This window comes from Amphimedon queenslandica, unplaced genomic scaffold, assembly GCF_000090795.2.
Source record: "Amphimedon queenslandica unplaced genomic scaffold, v1.1 AMPQUscaffold_11917, whole genome shotgun sequence".
In the NCBI taxonomy this organism is placed as follows: domain Eukaryota; kingdom Metazoa; phylum Porifera; class Demospongiae; order Haplosclerida; family Niphatidae; genus Amphimedon; species Amphimedon queenslandica.
In genome coordinates this window covers 2,196-13,270 of record NW_003547844.1, presented here as the reverse complement: position 1 = coordinate 13,270, position 11,075 = coordinate 2,196, and the positions used below count along the sequence as shown (strand labels likewise).

The 11,075-nt window shown below is 33.3% G+C and overlaps 4 protein-coding genes across 4 annotated transcripts in view; 1 reads left to right on the top strand and 3 right to left on the bottom strand.

Moving 5' to 3' along the window:
- Positions 1-65: 65 nt before the first annotated feature.
- Positions 66-645, bottom strand: LOC109588707 (uncharacterized; the record flags this gene model as incomplete). The annotated part of the gene is made up of 2 exons (XM_020004831.1): positions 429-645; positions 66-380 (listed from the first exon to the last, which is right to left on the bottom strand). Coding segments are annotated over exons 1-2 (397 nt in total), but the record flags the coding sequence as incomplete, so codon positions are not given.
- Positions 646-2,000: 1,355 nt separating this feature from the next.
- Positions 2,001-3,173, bottom strand: LOC105315050 (TIMELESS-interacting protein-like). Its single transcript, XM_020004832.1, has 5 exons — positions 2,957-3,173; positions 2,825-2,906; positions 2,647-2,722; positions 2,472-2,597; positions 2,001-2,378 (listed from the first exon to the last, which is right to left on the bottom strand). The coding sequence occupies exons 1-5, from the start codon at positions 3,141-3,143 to the stop codon at positions 2,022-2,024; spliced, it is 828 nt and encodes a 275-aa protein (XP_019860391.1). The 5' UTR covers positions 3,144-3,173; the 3' UTR covers positions 2,001-2,021.
- Positions 3,174-3,178: 5 nt separating this feature from the next.
- Positions 3,179-6,882, top strand: LOC100632849 (uncharacterized). Its single transcript, XM_003390755.2, has 12 exons — positions 3,179-3,259; positions 3,300-3,563; positions 3,831-4,106; positions 4,160-4,258; positions 4,309-4,970; positions 5,016-5,112; positions 5,164-5,205; positions 5,269-5,357; positions 5,411-5,513; positions 5,560-5,938; positions 6,008-6,649; positions 6,702-6,882. The coding sequence occupies exons 1-6, from the start codon at positions 3,235-3,237 to the stop codon at positions 5,034-5,036; spliced, it is 1,347 nt and encodes a 448-aa protein (XP_003390803.2). The 5' UTR covers positions 3,179-3,234; the 3' UTR covers positions 5,037-5,112; positions 5,164-5,205; positions 5,269-5,357; positions 5,411-5,513; positions 5,560-5,938; positions 6,008-6,649; positions 6,702-6,882.
- A 1,364-nt stretch (positions 6,883-8,246) lies between these two features.
- LOC109588706 (uncharacterized) overlaps positions 8,247-11,075 on the bottom strand; it is a 4,447-nt gene continuing 1,618 nt past the window's right edge. The window contains exons 5-8 of the mRNA XM_020004830.1: positions 10,315-10,642; positions 10,036-10,191; positions 9,704-9,831; positions 8,247-8,374 (exon numbers count right to left, since the gene is read on the bottom strand). Of these exons, the coding sequence (XP_019860389.1) occupies positions 8,247-8,374; positions 9,704-9,831; positions 10,036-10,191; positions 10,315-10,642 (740 nt within the window). The remainder of the gene's footprint in view (positions 8,375-9,703; positions 9,832-10,035; positions 10,192-10,314; positions 10,643-11,075) is intronic.

Genomic DNA, 11,075 nt, shown 5'->3' with positions numbered 1-11,075 from the left:
ATTATAAGGTTTTGATTGAGACAACTAAAGGCAATAAAAGTGTCATAATCAAAATAGAATCTTACTATATATGTAAGCAAAGATAACTTTAGTACTGGGATTTGAGCAATTATCTGGCAAACAGCATCTAAACCAGCCATCATCAGCTGGAGGCAAATAATTATATTGAAGAAAGTATAGAGATAGATTGGCAGGTGAAGACTGCTCAATGCAGCGAATAGGATTAGCACTGCAGTCATTAGGGCCAGTAGGAGTAAACCACTCTCCATCGTTAAGAGTAGAGTCAGGCAGTATGCAGGATAGTGGCTGGTCTAAACTCATATTGTCAAGAAAATATGACCCATTTGAAAAGCAATTTCCATTTTGCGTAAGATATATATCTGTAAAGAGACATGGATACTTTCAGATCAACATGAACTTTATAATACTTCCTGATGAAGGTGGGCAGTTACCAGAGATGGCTTGTGCTGCTAGTATCAAGAGAGCAGTCGCTGCTAATCCTCCAGCCATTGTAAGATTAAGGATGATGCTGCTATTATTGTGTGGTCTGATGTTAGTTTATTCTTAGTAGGAAGTTAGCAGCTTACACAGGTAGTTTATATGTCACCTATGACACTCTATACAGTTGTCAGGCATAATTCATCACTAAAAGTTTCTGTTAGATCTACACAATTTTAAATGCTCATTAATTTTAAATGTTCTTTGTTTTTTTTCTGAAGCTCTTATGTTCGCATTTTTCAAATGACCATAACTTGAAAAATTAAAGTCAGAATCAGCTCAAACTTTCTAGACAGCATAAGGATATCAATATGTATCAGAAAATGTAATAAAAATTTGGGGCGACTTTGGAGCCATTTTTGGAAAAAACCATGGGCTATAGTACAGGGTATTTTTCAGATATTTGGCATTTTCTTAAAATGGCTGTAGCTCGAAAAATTGAAGTCAGAATCAGCTCAAACTTGCTACACAGCATAAGGACATCAATATGTATCAGAAAATTTAATAAAAATTTGGGGCGATTTTGGAGCCATTTTTGGAACCATGGGCTATAGTACAGGGTATTTTTCAGAATTTTGGCATTTTCTTAAAATGGCCGTAACTTGAAAAATTGAAGTCGGAATCAGCTCAAACTTGCTACACAGCATAAGGACATCAAATATGTATCAAAAAATTTAATAAAAATTTGGGGTGATTTCAGAGCCATTTTTTGGAAAAAAATCATGTGCTATAGTACAGGGTATTTTTCAGAATTTTGGCATTGTCTTAAAATGGCCGTAACTTGAAAAATTGAAGTCGGAATCAGCTCAAACTTGCTACACAGCATAAGGACATCAATATCTATCAGAAAATTTAATAAAAATTTGGGGTGATTTCGGAGCCATTTTTTGGAAAAAATCATGGGCTATAGTGCAGGGTATTTTTCAGATTTTTGACGTTTTCTTAAAATGGCCATAACTCAAAAAATTGAAGTCAAAATCAACTCAAACTTGCTACACAGCATAAGGACATCAATATGTATTAGATAATTTAATAAAAATTTGGGGTGATTTTGGAGCCATTTTTTGAAAAAACCATGAGCTATAGTACAGGGTATTTTTCAGAATTTTGGTGTTTTCTTAAAATGGCCCTAACTTTAAAATTTGAAGTCAGAATCTCAAACTTGCTACACAGCATAAGGACATCAATATGTATCAGAAAATTTAATAAAAATTTGGGGTGATTCCAGAGCCATTTTTTGGAAAAAAGCATGCATGGATATGGTCTTTGACAAATCCTGATCATGGAGCCATTTCTGATGAAATACATCACATAAAAGCTTGGACTATTATTTGTTATCCTACATTCCCCTTACAAATATCATAAATAAATTTGCCTCATTAGTCAAAATCCTGAAAAACTGAATTAGTATTACTATAATGCATTACTTATTACTATTACTATTACTTATTACCATTACCCATGTCTGGAGCATATATACCCATGATGTAGTAATACTTCTATTTTTTGACATAAATTTTTATTCAATCTAAAAGGTCATCAATGTCATCATAAGGATTATCATCAACAACAGAGGAAGGAAGAGGAGGAGGATCATCTTCAACAATATCCCACAGATCAGGCGGTTCTGAATTATTGTCCCCAGCTGGTTCAGTTCTATCATTACTGGTAGCTACTCCATCAGTTGATTGTTGTGAAGAAGCTCCTTGTTGCACATTAGAGTTATTTTGTGATAAGAGAGTGTTAAAATTAGTCTCATTGTTTTCATCATTATCATCTTCCATTCCTTCCCCTCTCTCCTCATCTTCTTCTTCCTCTACTATTCCTTCGCCAGGGACAGGAATACCAGCTGATCTGTACCTCATATTTCTAAACTGAGACTACAAAAATAGTGTTAAAAGAAATTAATTATCATCGTTAAAAATGAAATTTAAATAAATTCATTTCAGATAAATCACATGACAATATCTCACTTTAAATTCTTTAGAAGTTCTGCCCAGACCTTCAACGCGTTTAACAAAATCTTTAAAAGTGTATTTTGGATAAACTCTATTGGCCCAAAGCTCATATTGTTTCAGTAAATACTTTAAATCTGATGCCTGGAGTTTTGCAATTAAATGTTTATTAATTTAAAAATTAAAGATGGACCTCATGGCCTTTCCCTTTGAACTTTAATTTTGGAAATTCTCTAACAACGTATGGTAGTCCATTATCATTAAACAATCTGTGAAAATGAATAAAAATAAAATACAATTTTTTGTCAAAATAAAATTCACTAATTTAACAATAAAAATGGAGTTAATACTTCAAATTTTAGATGACTAACCGATCAACTTTAAGGGTCAGTACTGGCCTCCTAACAGTCTTCTTCCTTTGAGGATTACTAGAATCAGCATCTCCTGTTCCTCCTAGTGTACACTCAGCATTATTATTTATTATACAATTAATACAGTCCTACCACTGGTACTGTTGCTTCTTTGGGGTGTGGTATCTACCCCTGTATTTCTACTGTTTGTTGATAGTTGTGTGGTTGATTGTACTCCCAGTACTGGAGGAGGAAGAGGAGGTGGATCTTCTTCATCTTCTTCTTCGTATTCGTCTAAATCATCAGCAAAAAGTGGTTCTTCATCTACAGCCTCTGCCATTTTGAGTACAAAGCTAAAGGGCGTGGCTCAAGCAGGGCGTGGCTCAGCAGGCTCACTGCACTTTATTGTTTACTTTTCTTTTTGCTGCACTATGTCTAGAAGAATATCTTTTATGAGTAAGCAAAATATATCATGGTTTTCATTGCTCTTTTTTAGATGTTAAACATTTGAAATTGGTAAGAGATGCTTTGAAGGAAAGTCACTTCATTGATGCTAACTGGTTTGATCTTGGAGTAGAATTAAACCTACCCTATCCTGATCTGGCAAACATCAGAGCTAAATGGTCAAATGATCCTTCTCAGTGTTTACTGGAGTGTTTGAGCTTGTGGTTGACTTCAGCTAATAATCGTACTTGGGAATCATTAGCTAGTGCACTTGACAAAATGAATCATGCTGCAGCTGAACATGTCAGAAAAACCTGTAAGTAGTATATACATCCACTACATACCATATAGCTCCAAATTTTTGTCAGTCAAAAATTTTGTCAAAATCTTAATTTCTTGTTAAAATTAATTTTCGTCAATAAAATTTTCGTCATTTTTGTTATTAATCCTCATGCTACCCACGTGGAACAAAAATTTCGTCGGTTAAAAATTTTGTCAAGCAAAAGCACCTGACAAATTTAACGAAAATTTTGACCGACAAAAATTTGGAGCTATATGGTAGCCAATAATTTATATTTTATAGATGGTGATCCTGCTAGTCAGATATTCCAGCATTACAGTGATAGAATATCACAAATATTTCTCACGGATAGTTGTATCCAGTTGTTATATACAGAAGGATTAATCACTGAAGATACACAAAGGAAGATTGAGAGATGTGGTGGCTCATTAAGTGATACATTAAGAGAATTAATGATTGCAGTATCTGATGATCACAGTAAGTTGAGGTCACTAGGAAATATATTAATGGAATTAGACAAAACTAAACCTTTAGCTCAAGATATTATCAAAGATTGCGGTAAGAGTATATTTTGGTTTTTCTGTGTTATTTACTAATATGTTTTATTATAGATGAAATTATTGATAGATCAGTAACTACAGCTGTAGTTAGACCAGTTCGCAAAGTCAATCATTTACCTGCTGCAAATAACATACCAGTATCAGCTTCGGGTATCACATTTGCATATATAGTTTAAATTTATTTTTATTAATATTTATAGATGGTGAGCTCTTCTTCAATGCAGCACATCAGTCTATGTTTGATGAGATCAGAGGAAGTTTTGGTATTCTTATTGATGAGATCATTCCATTGGTATCTCAATCAATTCCATCAGCTGCAAAAATGAAGTCATTCCTTCAACTGTCCTTTCCTGAATTGAGTGCTGAACTGTCTAATGCTGATAGCATTGAAGGCATTATGAATGTTGTAGTGAAGAAATGCCGCATCAATAACATCTCAAAATTAAAAACAATTGTAAAACGATTTAAAATCACTGAAGCAAAACCACTGATATCAAAATATGAAAAAGAAGTGAAGACAGTCTGTGGATCATTAAAGGATTACCTTAGTCAGAACCAGCCTGAACATTTTTTCATTTGTGAAACAATTCGGTTTACTTTGGGATGGGAACCAGAGGAAAACTCACTTGATGACATACGTAATCTCTTAGAGGAAGCATTTAAAGAATTAAACAAGAGGATTATTGTACGAAGCATTCATCGTGGGAACTCTATTATTATCATCTGTTATGCTCCACATCATTTACTAGCTGCTCTTTTCTTGGAAGCACAAGACAACCTAACTGTCTTGATCAAAGATTTTCATTTAATTAGACTCACCATTGGCCACCACACTGTATATAATAAAAGGATCAAAAACAAAGTACAAAACACTAAGACCTTGTTTCATATTATGTATCAATCATAGGTGATGAATAGCTACATGTAGTACTGTCTTGTAGAGGAGGCTAAAGTAACTAATGATGAAGCACAAGAATTAAAGGCTTTACTTGATAAAAAAGAAGGTAAGCATTATTTTTCAATTGCATAAATTAGTAATAGTATAATTGCTATAGGATCAATTGATGAGCAAAGGAGTTTAATTAAAATGAAAAAAGGTAATACCAGGAGTAATAGATAAAATGCTATATAGTCAACAAAATTGTGTCATGGTTATATAGAATCTGAATCAAAATTAAAGCTATGTGTTAAAGCACATAGATTATTCCAGTCAAAAATGTCAGATATAATGCATCTACGGTCAAAAAAGGTACAGCTATTTAATACCACAGTGGTCAACATAAGATTTATTTGAGAATATAGGAAAAGCAAGAAGAAAAGAGTAAAGCTTTGAAAGAAAACATGTACCACATTGATTATTTACAGGAATGTATTTACATAAAAGAAATTTTTCTACAACCAATTAGTATGTGAGGAAATCATTAACTATTAGAACTAATTTTTTATACTAGGAATATGGAAAGAAAATGTTTGTACAGCTCGTTTTGATTATACCGGTTTGGATGGTTTTGGTGATAGCTTATTGGTCAATAAGGGGGATGAAGTGGAAATGCATGGCTGTTTACGAGGACTGACACAGCTTATTGCAAGATCTTTGACTTCTGGCCTTCAAGGATACGTTCCATTTTCTTATGTTGAGTCAAAATTTGATACACTTACATTATTTCAGTTTGCAATTTATGAATCAGAATTGTCTTATCCTACTCTCTGTAAGATAAGGAATGATCTCGACAATGATGATGAGAAAGCCACTTTGTTTATGGAAACTCTTAATGATGATCCTATAATGTTAGATGCTCTGAGACAAGACATAGCTTTATACAACCAATGGTAAGCTGTCTAAAACACCATGTCATTATCCTCAAACAATAATTCATTAATGCTGTTTATACAATGTAGAGCCTGGAAAAGTGCAATGGAAAGAAAAATTTGTGTCTCTTGAGTCTCCATCACCTGCTCAATGTGAAGATGTGATCAATAAACTGAATGATCATAGTGATATGTATTTTGTTATAGAGCACAAATATTCACCTCACTCTGCACTGATTTTACTCTCAGCACCTGTACTGAGAACAATGATGCTGCAGGATATTGTAATATGGTTTACTCCACTACCTCATGACTGCATCCAGTGTCTGTGTCAAATATTGAGTAGTAGTAAAACAATACGAAGGTTATGTATCATTTATTACTCTATTGGTGACAAAGGTGTAATTAGCCTTTGCCAAGCAATTGTGCAGAACTGTAATTCTACATTGAGCAGATTAGATCTTTCTTATAATCCACTCATCACATCTGCTTGTGCACAGGCTCTCTGTGAGCTCATCCTTGCTACTGATAGAATATGGGGAATAGATTTGAGGGTAACTATGATGTCTTCAGAATCAGTGCTACTTCTTCTTCAGGCTTTATCTGCAAACAAGAGTGTAAGAAGACTGATGCTTGATGTAAAACACAAGAAGATCTTTACTGAAACATACACAGAATACCATCCAATGATGGAGCGGTTGGTCTTTGCAGGATACTACAGCTATGATTATTGTGAGAACAACATTAACATGATTATCATGTCAATCATTTTGTTTATTTCTAGTATAACAAACTACAGTGTTGATCAGACAATTGGATATTATCTATGCTCAGACATCATCAAACTTGTGTGTATGTAGTTAGGTCTTTTATTGTGCAGTAATTTTTGTTGCTATAAAATTATTATTGTATACATGCATTGTAATAATTATTATATCAGTTGATTGGAATAATAATTCACTAAATAAATCTAACTCTAAAATAATTTTTAAAATAATAAGCCAATTATTAAATTGGTATATACTCACTTTCACTATCTACTTTCAGCTCTTCTTCTTCACAAGAAATAGCTTCTTCAACATCAGTCTAAGGAAGAAAAGCAAATACATGTACATGCATCACTTTATCTCTTATAGTACACACGTAATTACATGTACTGCATGTACATGTACAAGAATTAAGATGTCAAAAACTCTGTATTTTCATTTCTCTCTTTTCTGCTCATTCTCTCACTGGTTGTGATTTTGAAGATGCTGACCGGGCTGCCAATAGGGGGGGCAGGTGGGGCATTTTGCATTGGGCCCCAATCAAAGGGGGGCCCCCAAGGCCCTGGTCAGTAGTAAAGTATGTATAGTTTTTTTACAGAAAAAGATCAATGAATCATGACAACTCTTTTAAGTTAACTCTTGCTGGGCCATTTTGTTAATCACTGTTATTAATAAGGGGGCGATTTGTATTAGTAAGGGCCCCCTTCAAAGTTTTGCCCTGGGCCCCATATAGCCTATTGGCAGCTCTGATGCTGACACTGAGTGAGTGATCTCGTGTGATGATTGTTTAGGTGATAATGTTGAAGAGGCTGATATTACTGTACGTAGTTTTGACAACTGATTCTCTGTTTCTTGTCTAAAAAGAAAACAAGCAAAAACTCACCAGTATATTGTACATTGATGCATGCACAATTGCACATGTATCTTTTCCATACTTTGTAGTGGCAGTCTTGATTGTTCAGATGTTAATCTACTATTATTTTTTGATTGCAATGTCACTGCGTAACCCTTTAATCTGATCCCTTTGTGCAACACTAGGGAAGAGAGAGAAAGAGAGTATAGAAAGGGATGTATGTAAGAATAATTAGGGCCAAGTACAAAAAGTAACTCATCAAAAGCTATTTAAATGCATCTAGATCTATAATGTCATTAGTTTTTATGGACACATGCATGCTGATGTACACTTTTTATAGGATCAATCATAAGAGTGAGTTAGCTGCTGTCACTGTTAATACTGTTTAAGTGTGTATGGCTAAAATTTTTATTTTACTCCCCAACACATTCAAAATTATCAAGCCAAGCTTATCAAGATATAAATTAACCGATAAATATAAAACAGAATTTTAATACTCTAGACTATCCAGAAACATTTGCTTCTTCATCAATCATCATTTCCCTATTAGACAAAGATTGCCATCAGTAGGCCAATGATGCAACTGTAACTATCATTTTTATTGCTATGCAAGACCAGTACTAGCGTTAATCATCATGATGAATTGTGATATTAGTTAAACACTCAGTTGATGAAACAAAATATTAATAAAAATTACAAAAAATTTATATCACGTCTTAATCAATAATTCAATATGAGATAGTGGCTTTTGTTCTTGCTTTTCATATGCCTTGATCACTTGCTTCAATTGTTCCTTAAAAATATTCAAAAAGGTTGATACTTCTAAGTGAACATATTCTAATGAAGGGTGAAAAATAATGGCATTCAGGAAATCATATGCATTTGTTGTAATTCTAGACACAATTAGAGACAATTCCTGTGACAAATGTAAGTGCTGATCAAAACGTTGATATCGAAATTTAATACACAATATTTTGAGGGTTCTGACAGAATGTATGACATTTGTAAAATGAGGTAATCCATCTTCACTTAAGAAAGACATTGCTACAGTATACATGTCTAGCTGAAGTTCAGTGAGGATACTTTTTTGAGACAAGGTATTAAGGAAAAGTTTCACCTCCTCATTATTAAGTGCTTCAATAGGCACAGTTAAATGCTTTAAGCTCATATTATGTACTAGACCTTCATTCAAGAAATGCAGGAAAAAAGATGTAAAATTTGAAATACCCATGGGTTCCTTATTGATTTTCCATATGTTATTCAATGGAATCCTAGAAGGGGCACATATTTGCAATTGCATGATTTCAAGATGTTGTAACGTTTTGTTTTGCTTAAGAAGATTTTCAAAACTTTTTCCAATTCTATCTAAAATAAAGATTAATCCTAAACCAAAACTTAAGTAATTTTGTGCTTGAATTCCCACTTTCAGTCCCAAAAGTGTAGTATTGTAAGTCAGGCTGTCAAAAAGTTCTATAACATTTTCAAATGTTTGTAGCTGTAGTGAGAGATACTGTAGATTGGGATTAGAAAGGAGTAATGGATATGGAGGATATAAATTGTAGAGCATCAATTTTAAATTTTTTAGTCCTTTTGTATGAGGAAGAAGTGCCAGCATTATTTTGCATTGTCTTGGTTTTTCAAGAACTTCATAACTTTTATTAATTTCTAGAGTATTTAATGGCATATTTATTTCTTTGATATTAAGTGTTGATGAAATGAATTGATGAGGTAAATTGAGGGAAAGATCTTGCAACGTTTTGTTATTCTGCAGTAAGTTTTCTACAGTGCCATTTGGGAGAGGGAGACAATTATGACTCACTGTAACTTCTATTTTAAATGACTTGATTGTTTTACTTCTTGTTACTCCTTTAAATATACTAGCAGTTATATCAGAGGTAATTGGAACATTTTCCAGTTCCAAATGACGCATGCCAAGGTATAGTTCTTGTAGCTGGGAATTAGCTATACTCTTTTCCAGCTCAAGTAGATGAGTTCTAGTTGCTTGACTTGTTAAAAATGATACTTTTAAGTGAAGTTTTTTTAGTTGTGGAAGTTTAGAAAAGAAAATGAAAAAGACATTGAATTCTTGGAGTCCAAAAATATGATCATCTAACATACCAACCAATTCCTGAACACTTAAATATTGAGGCCATTGTAGAAACTCACTTTTTGGTGAAAAAGAATCTATTACCACTGTCTTAGATTGAGCTGGAGTGCTTCTTTCTAATTTTTTATTGATGTAGTTCCATTGATTGGCAAATTGAAATGGATGAAAATGTAAGTAATTCCAAATTCTATTAGAATTGTGAATAAAGTATGTAAAACACAATATGTCAAATGGTGGTTGCCAATGACTTTCAGCATTAGGTGAAATATTACCTAAGCATATGGAGTAGTTTTTGATAGATTGAGCTAAAATATGACACAACTCTGTATTTTGTGATTCATACAGTAGGTGAAGCAGAGTACAAAATTTGATCCTAAATGTTAACATAGACCTAAATCTAAGATCAGCATGATTCTTGTCTGGAGTGACCCATGGATGACAGGATTCGATCTCAAATAAACACCTTTTACATTGCAAGTCAAATACTGTGCTGCTAAAATATTTTTGATAGCTTTCATGCTGAAGCTTAGTTAGACCAGCCACAAACCTGAGACACAATCGAAAGTGATCATCTTCAAAACAATTTTTAAATATTTCTTCTGTTTTCTCATTTTTAGCAATCCACCATGCAGCTAAAAATTCCTGAATACTCAAGTGAATGAATTGATACCATTCCTCATCAAAGTCAGTAATAGTCGTGATTAAGCCAAGGTAGTTTTCCTTGGTTGCAATATTCAGAGACTGTAATTGAGAACGAGTGAAAGTCATTTTATTAGTTTGTTCTTTTAAACTAAAGTAAGCAAATTCACACATTTGTTGTAGAGTTGCATTTAAACCTGATGGCAATTTATTAAGACTTTCAAGATTTAATTGTTCATTAGAAGTATTATTGACATGCCTTCTAATAGTTTGTAAAATAAAGCTTTCATACAGTTCAGATACACTAGTTGGGAGATGACCTCCAAATTTACGATAAACTAATATAACCATAGAGCAAACTAGAGGAACATAACACAATGAGAGAACATCATCTCGTAATCTAAGATCTTGAATCAATTTTTCTGCTAGATCTTGACCAAGCCTTCCTTTAATTACTTTGTCTATTTCATCTGCAAAAAATCCAATAACATGAATATTCTGGTTCAGACATTCTAGTTGAAGTAGTGAAGCAGTGGCATAAGTACGAGAGGTAACAATTACAGAAGAATGAACTAACTGATCTCTGCAAATTATGCTTGTGGCTAAAGAAGACTTTTGCAGTTGTGTACTTAATTCATCCCAGCCATCAAAAATTATTAGAAGCCCTTTTCCCTCTCTTTCTGTTATCCAGTTGACAACTTTTGACACTTTAGGACTTTTATATGTACATGTAAATAGATCAGCTAGTTCAGTTGCTTCAGCTACTTGTTTATGTCTAAATGGACAATAAAG